At 41.0% G+C, this 13,059-nt stretch overlaps 1 protein-coding gene across 1 annotated transcript in view; it reads left to right on the top strand.

Moving 5' to 3' along the window:
- The window catches only part of HEATR3 (HEAT repeat containing 3), a 68,909-nt gene that overhangs the window by 29,147 nt on the left and 26,703 nt on the right, over nt 1-13,059 (top strand). The window contains exons 7-11 of the mRNA XM_089689478.1: nt 3,305-3,579; nt 6,814-6,904; nt 8,868-9,022; nt 11,006-11,088; nt 11,183-11,319. Coding sequence (XP_089545604.1) covers nt 3,305-3,579; nt 6,814-6,904; nt 8,868-9,022; nt 11,006-11,088; nt 11,183-11,319 — 741 coding nt within the window. The remainder of the gene's footprint in view (nt 1-3,304; nt 3,580-6,813; nt 6,905-8,867; nt 9,023-11,005; nt 11,089-11,182; nt 11,320-13,059) is intronic.

The raw sequence follows: 13,059 nt of genomic DNA on the forward strand, positions 1-13,059 counted from the left end.
GATTTGCAAGGACAGCCCCAAGTCTTCAAGACATGGAATGAACAAGTTGGAGACATATTGCAACATCTATAGTCTTCCATTTTTCAAGAACAACCTCTTTTAGAGCCTGGATGCTGTATGGATAATGATGCTCAACTTGTCTCTTCAGAATTCCCCATAGGTGTTCGATTGTGTTCAGATCAGGAGACAGGAGACATACTTGGCCACTTGAATCACTTTCACCCTGTTCTTCAGAAATGCAACAGTGTCCTTAGATGTGTGTTTTGGATCATTATCATGTTGGAAAAGTGCACGATGACCAAAGGCACAGAGTGATGGTAACATCTTCTTTTTCAATATAGAGCAGAACATCTGTGAATTCATGTTACCATCAATGAAATGCAGTTCCCCGACACCAGCAGCCCTCATGTAGCCCCACAGAATAACACTGCCACCACCATGTTTCACTGTAGGCACCATGCATTTTTCTTTGTACTCTTCACCTTTGCGATCCCATACAGTTTTGAAGCCATCAGTTCCAAAAACATTTATCTTGGTCTCATCACTCCAGAGTACAGAGTCCCAGTAGTCTTCTTCTTTTTCAGTGTGGTCCCTGGCAAATCCTAGGCGGGTTTTTTTGTGCATGTACTTCAGGAGAGGCTTCCTTCGTGGACGACACCCATGTATGCCATTCCTCTGCAGTATATGCCGTGTTGTGTCACAGGAAACAATCACTCCAGTTTGGCTTTCTACTTCTCTAGCTAACTGCAGTGAACTTGCTTGGCGATTTTCTTCCACCCTTCTCATCAGAAAATGCTCCTGTCAAGGTGTTAACTTCCGTGGATGGCCTGGTCGTCTCTGTGAGATGGTTGCACTTCCATCTTTGTTAAATTTTTGTTTCACTTTTGCTACAGTATACTGACTGATAAGTAAAGCTTTGCTGATATTCTTGTAGCCTTCACCTTTCATGTATAAAGAACTTATTTTTTTCTCAGGCCTTGCGACATTTCTCTTCTATGTGGTGCCATTGTTGACAGCATGAAATGGGAAGGGGTTTTCTTTAAGTAATGCCCTTTTTATAATCAACTGTCTGCTGGACACCTGCTTAATGAGTAATTGGACTCACCTGTAGTTGAATTCTTGTTAATTAGGGTTTTGTTGTCTAAAATTTAGCTTTGCTCCTAAGACTTTCATTGGGGTGTATTCATTTTTGCAACATCTTGAATGAATTTGTTAGGAAAAATACTTTAACAAATCTTGTTTGCAATCAATGGCTTACATTTGTGGGAGCATTTTGTAGTATAGTGTTTCATAGAAAATGTTGATTCTGAAAGAAAAGTAAAGTAAATCTGTTGGGGTGTACTCATTTATGCAGATAGATAGATGGATGGATGATATATATGCATGGTGCCTACAGTGAAACATGGTGGTGGAAGTGTCGTCCCTGTGGGGCTGCTGGTGTCAGGAAGCTGCATTTCATTGATAGCATGAATTCACAGATGTACTGATTTATATTGAAAGAGAAAATGCTGCAAAACACACATCTAAGGCCACTGTTGCATTTTTGTACTCATTTATGCTGAGCACTGTATGTACACTATGTTGACAAAAGTATTGGGACACCCCACCAAATCATTGGATTGAGGTGTGCCAATTACCTCCATGGCCACAGGTGTATAAATTCAAGCACCTAGGCATGCAGACTGCTTCTACAAATATTTGTGAAAGAATAGGTCGCTTTCAGGTGGTCAGTGAATTCAGGCGTGGTACAGTGGTAGTTTGCCACCTGTGCAATAAGTCCATCCATGAAACTTCCCTGTTATGAAATATTCCACAGTCAACTGTTCATGTATTATAACAAAGTGGAAGCAACTGGGAACAATAGCAACTCAGCCACGAAAATGACAGAGTGGGTCATCACATGCTGAAGCGCACAGTGTGCAGAAGTCTGCAACTGCTTGCAGAGTCAATAGCTAAAGACCTCCAAACTTCATGTGGTCTTCAGATTAGCACAACAGTGCGTAGAGAGCTGCATGGAATGGGTTTCCATGGCCGAACAGCTGCATCCAAGCCTTACATCACCAAGTGCAATGCAAAACGTCAAATGCAGAGGTGTAAAGCATGCTGCCTCTGGACTCTAGAGCAGCAGAGACATGTTCTCTGGAATGACTAATCATACTTCTCTGTTGGCAATCTGATGGACGTGTCTAGATTTGGCAGTTGCCAGGAGAATGGTACTTGCCTGACTGCATTGTGTAATGTGTGGTGGAGGGGGGATTATGGTGCGGGGTTGTCTATCAGGGGTTGGGCTTGGCCCCTTCGTTCCACTGAAGGGAACTCTTACCCCACAGGCTATATCCTGCTGTCTCCCCACTCTGGGATTCCTTCCTCGATTGCTCTAAATGTTCTCGGTGAAAACCATACATGCTCTAAACGAAAAATAATGAGAAGGGCCGCTCATAGTGTAGTACTAAAAACGTATTTTTAATTATAAAAGAATGCCACTCACATTGACAGAATACATGCAAGCTCATCTGTGTTTCAGCACTGTGAAAAATCTCTCCTTCCATTCTTGGCCACAAATCTGGTGTGGGGTTTTTTACACACTTGCATTTGTACACATTGTCAATATTGTTTGCTATTTGTATACACATACACATATCACCTACCACACAGGCTAGTAGCACTTACTGTACGTGTCTGCCAGGTTATAAACCACATGCATTTTGGGGCTATGTTTTTATTTTTCAGTTGTTTACTTAATATATTATTTGTCTTTCTACACACCCACTTGTTTGGAGTTTTTACAATTGGGTTGAGTGCTTGGGAAAGTTTTTTTACTTTTCTTTTTTGTAATGGCGCTCCCTGTCTCTAGGGGGCTGGCAATGCCAGGATACTATACCAACAATGTTAAAAGGAAACTAGAGCGCCACCTGTTGGCTAGGTGGAAAACTGGTATGTAAATACAAAAGCTATTTTCTTTGTATACATGTGACTTAATCATTTATTTATTTCAGGTACTTATATAGTGCCGTCAATTTACGCAGAGCTTTACAAATATATTGTACATTCACATCAGTCCCTAACCCTCAAGGAGCGTACAATCTAAGGTCCCTAACTCACATTCATATACAAGGGCCAATTTAGACAGGATCCAATTAACCTAATCAATCCAATATGGAGCCTGTGCTATTGACAGTAGCAGGAGACAAAAGAAATGTTACTCTTTGGATTAAACATGTGTATAGCTTATTGAAACGCATTCTATGGATTTACTTTTTCTGCTTATGGCATTTTTATTACATTTCATAAATCTGTTCCACAGGTACTGTTTGGAACTTGAAAGAAAGGATTCCTCCTCATAGCCAGGCTGACTCTATAAATGCTATAATGAGGATACTGTCAGAAATCCTCTCTCTGGATGCTGGGAAATTCATTGTGAAGATGAAGGAGGTTGAAACTCTGCGTTTAAAGACAGCCGAGTCAGAGGCAGAAGAAGTGTCAGCAAGTCTTGAAGAAAGTGCCTTAAATGAAGATGATGGTATTGCAGATGGTGTGATTAAAGGCTCCAGTCCTACAGATTTCTCTGATTTGAACCCAGTAGGTTAAACAAAATTTTTTTTCCCCTTTCAACTGCCATCATTTCTTTATAGATACAGGTGAAACTCGAAAAATTAGAATATCGTGCAAAAGTTCATTTATTTCAGTAATGCAACTTAAAAGGTGAAACTAATCTATGAGAGAGACTCATTACATGCAAAGCAAGATAGTTCAAGCCGTGATTTGTCATAATTGTGATGATTATGGCTTACAGCTCATGAAAACCCCAAATCCACAATCTCAGAAAATTAGAATATTACATGCAATCAATAAAACAAGGATTGTACATAGAACAATATCGGACCTCTGAAAAGTATAAGCATGCATATGTACTCAGTACTTGGTTTGGGCCCCTTTTGCAGCAATTACTGCCTCAATGCGGCATGGTATGGAAGCTATCAGCCTGTGGCACTGCTGAGGTGTTATGGAAGACCAGGATGCTTCAATAGCGGCCTTCAGCTCTTCTGCATTGTTCGGTCTCATGTCTCTCATCTTTCTCTTGGTAATGCCCCATAGATTTTCTATGGGGTTCAGGTCAGGCAAATTTGCTGGCCAATCAAGCACAGTAATCCCACAGTCATTGAACCAGGTGTTGGTGCTTTTGGCAGTGTGGGCAGGTGCCAAGTCCTGCTGGAAATGAAGTCCGCATCCCCATAAAGCTCGTCTGCAGAAGGAAACATGAAGTGCTCCAAAATCTCCGGGTAGACGGCTGTGTTGACCCTGGACTTAATGAAGCACAGTGGACCAACACCAGCAGATGACATGGCTCCCCAAATCAACACAGACTGGAAACTTCACACTGGACTTCAAGCATCTTGCAGTGTGTGTCTCTCCATTCTTCCTCCATACTCTGGGTCCTTGGTTTCCAAATGAGATGCAAAAGTTGCTCTCATCAGAAAAGAGGACTTTGGAACACTGAGCAACAGACCAGGTCTGTTTTTCTTTAGCCCAGGTAAGACGCTTCTGACGTTGTTTGTTGTTCAGGAGTGGCTTGACAAGAGGAATATGGCACTTGAAGCCCCTGTCTAGGATCCGTCTGTGTGTGGTGGCTCTTGATGCACTGACTCTAGCCTCAGTCCACGCCTTGTGAAAGTCCCCAACACTTTTGGCCTTTTCCTGACAATCCTCTCCAGGCTGCAGTCATCAATGTTGCTTGTGCACCTTTTTCTTCCACACATTTCCCTTCCACATAACTTTCTATTAATGTGCTTTGATACAGCACTTTGAGAACATCCAACTTCTTTTACAATTACCTTTTGAGGCTTTCCCTCCTTATGGAGGGTGTCAATGATGGTTTTCTGCACAACTGTGAAGTCAGCAGTCTTTACCATGATTGTGATTCCTACTGAACTAGACTGATAGTCCATTTAAAGGCTCAGGAACCCTTTGCAGGTGTTATGGCTTAATTAGCTGATTAGAGTGGGACACTTTGAGCCTAGAATATTGCACCTTTTCACAATATTCTCATTTTCTGAGATTGTGGATTTGGGGTTTTCATGAGATTGTGGATTTGGGGTTTTCATAATCATCCCTATTATGACAAATCACAGCTTGAACTATCTTGCTTTGCATGTAATGAGTCTATCTAATATATTAGTTTCACCTTTTAAGTTGCATCACTGAAATAAACGAACTGTTGCACAATATTCTAATATTTCGAGCTTCACCTGTAAAATCCAGGTACGTGACCTGTTTAGACAAACCTTGAACATTGGCTTTTTTCTCTGCAGTCCAAATTTTGTATGGACTCATGCAGCATTTCTTCTTTACATCTACTGACCTAACTTTGCAGGTTCTAATTTCAAAACTTAAATCTTACCGGCTTTGCAGTGACAAAATACAGGTGTAACAGCTATTTGAAATCAAGTCAACTTCGTGACTGCTGCTAAAATAGAAGATAGAAATATTCAACCCCAATTCCAAAAAAGTTGGTACTTGTAAAATCTACATTAAAACAGAGTGCAATGATATGCAAATCTCATAAACTCATAGTTTATTCACAGTAGAAAATAGAAAACATCAAATGTATAAAGTGAGAAAATGTACCATTTTAAGAAAAAAATAAGGTCATTTTGAAATCGATGGCAGCAACATGTCTCAAAAAAGGTTGGGACAGGGCAACAAAAAGCTGGCATAGTAAGTGGTGCTAACATGGAAGAGCTGAAAGAACATTTTTCAACTAGTTAATTTGGCAACAGGTCAGTAACATGATTATATATAAAAATAGCGTCTCAAGTAAAGATTAACATGGTTTACCACAAGCAGTGCAAATAATTGTATTCTGTTTTTTTGTAGATTTGTAGTAATGTTCCCTGTTAAGGGGATTATGTTACATGTGATTTTACCTTTTTTTGTTAAATCAGATTTCCAGGCAAATTTTTAAAGTCCTTCATTGACTTAAAAAGTTAAAATCTGTATCACAAGGAAATGTCTTTCTGTTCATTTTAGGTAATTTACTTAGCTGGACTACAGGCATACTGTTAAATGCACATATGAAATACAAATTGGAGTTGTTTACCTGCTAAGTGTTGCTCTCTCCTCCTATTAGTTAGCACATTACATTTATTGATGTATTAATGAATACAGAATGGCATTCATTTGTGTATTTTAAACCTGCCTGGAGTTGAGCTTTAAAGCTCAACTCCGGTAGGCCCTCATTTTCCTCACTTACAATGCAAGACTGATGGTCCTCTATTGCATGTGATGACATCACAGCTGCGACCACCGGAAAGGGGGCTGTTGAGAAGAGACTGAAGAAATGGTCAAGTGGAAGGAGGAGCCTGCTTGAGTGAGGATAAGTAAATGTACTGGTATCTTAGGCAGAAATGAGGATTTAACATTTACAGTGTGGGATGAGCCCCACTGCAAGGTTTTTTTTAATTTTTATTGCAAAGTAGAGGCTTTTCAATTTTTGACTTTTTTGATGTTGGTGACTGAATTGTGTACATACCCGTTTGTTTTGTGCATTTGTGTCATTCATGTTTTAATCACGTGACGGCCAATGATGCTTTCAAACCACCCCCCTCCCCTTGCTCAGAACTCCCATTCTTAAAATGACTTTCTGCACAATTGTAGTACCAGTGTGGTTAAATTGAAAAAAGTGTGAATTCAGAATCTGTAGCGGTACACACAAAACAATGCTCATTGGATTGGAGAAATATACCCCACTGCACAGTCTATTACACGAGGTGGCCAATAGTAACTGTGTGTTCATTTTTATTAACTTTGTTCAAGGTATCAAATGAAGAGCTCAAGCAAGCATCCTGTTTATTGGTGGCTCAGAAATCTGCACTGGAAATGATTGTTAACTTGTGCTGCAGTGATGGTTTGTACATTTCTAAACAATATATTTTTTAGCTTTTCAAATGATTGATTTATCCAGAACTGATATCTGCTGCAACACTGTACAAATTAAGCCATGGTTGTTATGGTCTTCCCGTCAGCAGGGATGGAAACCATTTCATAATGATGCCTTGATGTCTAAAATTAATTCACTTTTAGCACTTGTCTTTTTATTGCTTTAGGGCTTGTTTACACCGTGTGCAGTCAAACACGCTTTAAATGCAGTGTGAATGCATATGCAAGAAACATGAAAGTATTTCAATAAGTCTAGTTTACCCCATTGTGGTGATTTCATGTGCATTAAATAAAAAATAAAAATAAAGCCTGTTTCATCTTTTTGCACCGGAATGCACTTGAACGGAATGCAACCACATGTAAATGCACCTCATTATTAACCCCTTGCCCTCCAGAGGATTTACCTCCCTTCCTGACCAGGCCATTTTTCACTACACGGCGCTGCGTTACTTTAACTGACAATTGCGTGGTCATGCAACACTGCAGCTAAATGAAATTTAGGTCCTTTTTTCCCATAAATAGAGCTTTCTTTCGGTGGCATTTGATCACCTGTGCGGTTTTTATTTTTTGCACTATAAAGACCTACAATTTTGAGAAAAAAAACAATATTTTTGACTGTTTGCTATTAAACATGTCCAGTAAAATCCCAATACATGTACTTTAACTGGTTTATGTGAAAGTTATAATGTCTAAAAATGTGTGTGTGTGTGTGTGTGTATATCAGCAACTTATTGCGGGACTGCGGCGGGCATTCTGACACTGGGGTGAACTAACTGTCAGTGCATTTTATTAGCACTGATCACTGTATTAGTGTCACTGACACTGTACTAATGGCACCGGGCAGGAAGGGGTTAACATCTGGGGCAAACAAAGGGTTAACAGTGTGCTGTTTTACTGTGTGCGTTTCACTGTGTCAGCACATTGCTTTGTATTGCTCTGCTATGCAGAGCAATACAAGCAATGTGCAGGAGCTGACAGGAGAGAGATCTGTTTTGTTTACATAAATATCGTCAGTGATACTCGGCGATTGCCGGATGCCAGTGGGGAATCACCAGTTGAGACCCGGTGATTGACAACTGAGGCCGCCAGTGGCAGCGAGGGTAGGGTGTGCGCATGCCCCTACCCGAAACTGAAAAATCATGTGTATATATACGTGATCTAATATCTATCTATATCTAATATATATATATATCCGTATTTCTGCTATAGGGCGGCAGGAAAGCGGTTAAAAAAAGAAAATGCCTAAACACACTGCAAATGTATGTAGACACACATGCGGGCATGCAGAACCACACACTAAATGGAGAGATTGTGATTTACATCCCCACAAGGAGGATCTTCACCCCAAATTTGTGTGCACATGTTTTTATTTATTCTTTTTTAATGCCCTCTTACCTTGCTTATTAGGTTATTCTCAAAACAAACCTGTTCAGTTACTACAGGGTTGCCCTGTTGCAGTCTGATGCCACTTACCTGGTTTCATGCTGCTCTTTTCTGTACCTATGTCATCAGGGGGTTGGCTGTTGGGTTCTTGCAGCAGCACATGCGATTTAGAGTATGCCAATGCCATCTGGGAAGCGTGACATCTATAATGCAGTAAATTGTGGGCAACCGGACTGCCAGTCTCCCCTAGGTGAGAATTCTAGTAGTGCTAGGAGGGGTCCAAAAAAAAAGTATTAGGGAAAATTAATTTGAAGTTTGGCTAGAGAAGGGGAGGTAACAGTGCAATGATGGAAAGTGCATGAGGAATGTCTGCTTTAACTTCAGTTCAAGAATTGTTGGCCATTTTTGTGTTTGACTAGAAATAATCTTTGTAATTGCTTGTGTTTTTCAAGTAGTTGTGATTGGGACTTGCTACTTTTTTTTCCATTGTTTGCTTTTTGTTTTTACCTATTGCAATAAATTGATTAAATAATCATTTGTATCCCCAGAACCATCTGATGATGAATGGGAAGAGCTCTCTAGCAGCGATGAGAGTGAATTTAGCTTAGAGAAGTCTGTGGCTGATGGAGGCCAGCTTCTTACTCCACTGTGCTTGTCTGCTGAAGTTCACTCAGCTCTCCTTGATCACTTCATCCCAAAAAAGGTACAGATCAACATGGCATGTTTTTCATTTGTGGCCATATGATGTAGTATATTGTGTGGGCAAAATAAAAATCGTATCACTATTTATTTAGGGCACAGAAATTAATTTAGTGGAACTACAGTCAGACTGCAAATTATACAGTTAAAGTGTAAATTTACATTTTCACAAATAACACACTACATCTCCCCCCACTCCCCTGTCCCTGCTGCATTCGCCTCAATGGTTGCAGTGGTTGGGGGATTTTAATTTTCTTCTGTGACAAGTCAAAGTGAATCCAATTGGTCAAAGTGGTCACATGCCAGCACATGAGAAATAAGAGCCACTCTGATCTGTCCCAGAAGCCCTAAGGAAAGAAGGGGAAGAAGAGTGAGCCTTCAAATCCCTGGAATGATGCACCGGTTACGTGGGCAGTAACTGCTAATCACCCAAATGCAGCAGGGACCAGGGTTGTGGGGGCAGCGCACTTTTAAATACATATGCATGAACGATTTTACCTTCCAGAGGATTGTTCATTTTCAGCCAGTCTTATAATGCAGGCATCTGTGGCAGCTTAATTTCTGGGGCAATCACAGAGAGCTCTGCTTATTTATTTTTTCTTAAAAATGTACCTATGACAGCAATTTGTAATATATTAAGATGGCAATGGAGGAATAAATCCTACACTGAAGATCAGTCGGCATCACGAAGATTTCTATAGAAAAAGTATAATTTTTAAAGTTGTAGTCTGAGGAGTTTTATCAGTTGAAAAAGCCAGTCAGAGAATAGTCTCATCTACTGCACAATGCATATTGTTGACAAGGTTATAACAAGGTGTGTGTGTTATAATAGAAATGTTTTTGCTGTGAGTGCAGAAAGGGAGCACATTGAGGCTCGCCACACCACACACAGCACCTGATGGTTTTAACAACCAGTAGGACAAATAAGGGCCAGGATGGAGGGCACAAATATAATAGCATGGGTCAGAGTTCCAGCATTTAACAAAATCACAATCCAAGTGTACCAACTGTTATTCTGACGCTAGCAACAATCGCACTCCATGTCAGCGTAACACTAGAAGTCGCAGCAATCTCCGTATCCACATAACAGCCACACTCCCAGTGTGGAACTACAGGTCCCAGTGTCCAAATGGCAGCTCCCAGACAATGAGGAACTGCAAGTCTCAGCAGTCCCTATTGCAGCATACACAAGTGCAGAACTATGTCCCAGCATCTCCTTCTGGACTCCCTCTAGTGAGACCTTACAGTCATTAGTTCCTCTCTGTCTGACACAGAAGCAAACTCTGACTGCTTTCTCTGAGCACAGGGATGTTGTATTGAATCTGGAGTTCAGCAATCAGAGACCGGAGCCCAGATTTCTGGTGCTGAGGTGTCTGGCTATATCAGGGTATTCTAAATCCTGTTCTCCCTGCTGTGTTTCCAGATCCTGTGTTAGCGCAGGACCCCATTGGTCATTGATGCAGATCAGCTGACTGATTTACACATGGACTAATTGTTCATGTAACAAATCGCAAATAGTGGCCCCACTGGACTGGGCTTTTTTCCGTGGAGCCACTAATTTGCCTACCTGCCTTTGTGCTGGGAGCGCGCCACATGGCATGCTTTCAGCACAAAGATCAGGGTGTCACTGAGTGCCCTGCGTTCTGTTCTAATGACAAATGTTGATCAAACAATCAACTTTTGTCGATTAGAGTGATGCCCGCAAGACCATACACTGCTATAACTTTGGCTGAAATGTGAACATTGTATGGGCAACGTAAGCAACAAGCTTGCAGTAACCTCTTCTTTTTTGCAAAATTTTAAAAGTTCCTAAGAAGAGTGTGTTTATAGTACCATTGGAATAGAAACAAGAGGAACAAAAAGGAACGAAGGGTTGTTAGAGTATTATATTGTAGTTCTAGAAGAGAGGGAAGGGGTGGTTACTAAGCTGGAGTTCCACTTTTATGTTGCAGTTTATTGATTTTTTTTTTTTTTTATTTCCCTTTAGGTATTTGATAAGACTTGGTTCCCTGATGGTAACGCATTGCAGATTTGTACACAGAATGCAACATGGAAGCCGTTAATTACAAAGTATTTTCTTCGTTGTCGTGCTTTATTTCTGGCTTCATATAAGAGTGATTACAACTGGTGCTAACACTACATTTATTTTTTTGCTGTGTTACAGGATGTACAGTGTGCAGTGCAGGGCACTGACTTGTTTACATAATGTTTTGTCAGCATTGGACATTGAGAGTCTAGGCGGAGCCTCCGCATTACAGGAACTTTCTCAGCACCTTTCACAATTAGTCTTCACACAATTGGGTAGGTATTTTGAATTGGAGTGCAAAAGTCTGCCTTTTTGTCTCTGCCCATAACCTGCCCAATAGCAGCATTTTTCTGCTGTTTCTTCAGGGGTGCCTTGGAAAATGTTTAAAAATTGGCCAAACATTGTATAAAGGCAGCTGGGTGGATCAAGACTATCTTTTTAGTCTGCATTTACACCGGCGATTAGGGCCAGTGCAAATTGTAGTGGCAGGAATCAGATTCCTGCTGTGGGTCTCTGCAGGTAGGTGCGACCGACGTCCCTGTTCACTGTAAGGACAGGTTGCCAGCAGCTGCAGCTATTCAAGGCTCTCTTCACAGCCAACGATTACCTGCAATGATTGCTGTTGGACGCACTTTGTGTGCATCCAGCAGCAATTGCCGCAGGTAATTGCAGTCTGTGCAGACACCCACAAATAGTTTCAACCTATCACAGTGACATGGGGCCAGCAGCCTCAGCAGGGATATGATTCCTGTGGCAACGGTTCGTATCAGCCTTAATTGCCAGTGTAGACTTAGTTGCAAAAAGCCACAGGTTTTCATTGTGCACCATTACAGTCTTCCAGCCATCTGTGTCCTAACAGCCTCAGGATTTTGCATGATTTTAAAGGATACCTTGGCTGAGAACAGGTTGAGAAACTTTGGTTTAGAATCTTTCTTGTCTCAAACGTGCACAATTGACTTTTGAACCCAGCAAAAAAGCAACACGTTTCTTAAACTAAAGCGGAGTTCCAGCTGGAAAAAAAATAAATAAAAGTCAGCAGCTACAAAAACTGTAGCCGCTGACTTTTAAAATACAGTCATTTACCTGTCCCTCAGTCCAGTGGTGTCCTCACCACGGCTGGTTTCACTGGCCATCTTCTCTCCCTGGCACCGGAATCTTCAGTGTGGGCACCCAGCTGTGACAGCTTGCGGCTTCACAGCCTGGTGCCTGCTGCGCATGCGCGAGAAGTGCTGTGTTTTTTGAATGGCCCCGTAGTCTTCTGGGACCTGTCACGTGTCCCAGAAGACTATAGGGAGGGAGGACAACTTCCGCTTCCGATCGTTTTAGGCGATCGCAGCAGAAGTGGGAGCGAGTACCCAGTCAAATTCGGATACCCGCTCCCCAAAGGTGCCAATCCTTAATGGGGACAAAGACTTAAAGCGGAACTTCACCTTTTGGGTGGAGCTCTACTTTAATTGTTTTTTATTTGCGTTATATCAACCATATAAAATATAAAACCAATTTTTGTTATTGTAAACATTGCTTCTAGTTGCACATTCAGTATCGCAGTGAGCAGACTGCCAAAACCTTAATTACACCCAAAAACAGAAATAATATTTATTTGAACCTAACATTCCTTAGTTGTGGTGGATGTCTTTTTTTAGGTCTTTTTATTTTTATTTACACCTGAAAATCTAGCATGTAACACTCTTTCTGTCTTATGATGTCTCCACTGCACTGGAGGAGCAATAGGGACACCTTTGCACTGCAGTGCTGTCAACTGTAGAGAGGGTAAGGTTAGACTCTCCAGCAGATTTAGATGGACCTGGCTAACTAACGCCGAAATCCTGCTAACACTTTTTAGAAAGAACAGAAAGTTTAGTTTTTTGTTTTTTTTTGCTTTTGGATTCAAGTTTTTAGATAACTAAATTTATAACATATGTCTATATGTCTATATATGTATATGGTTTGTTTCAACCCTTTAACAGCCACTTTTTCTGGACAGCTTGGTCTCTTAAAGGAAATTTAAGATCACC

This window comes from Staurois parvus, unplaced genomic scaffold (genome assembly GCF_062004578.1).
Source record: "Staurois parvus isolate SC_StPar_1 unplaced genomic scaffold, SC_StPar_1.0 ptg000476l, whole genome shotgun sequence".
In the NCBI taxonomy this organism is placed as follows: Eukaryota; Metazoa; Chordata; class Amphibia; order Anura; family Ranidae; genus Staurois; species Staurois parvus.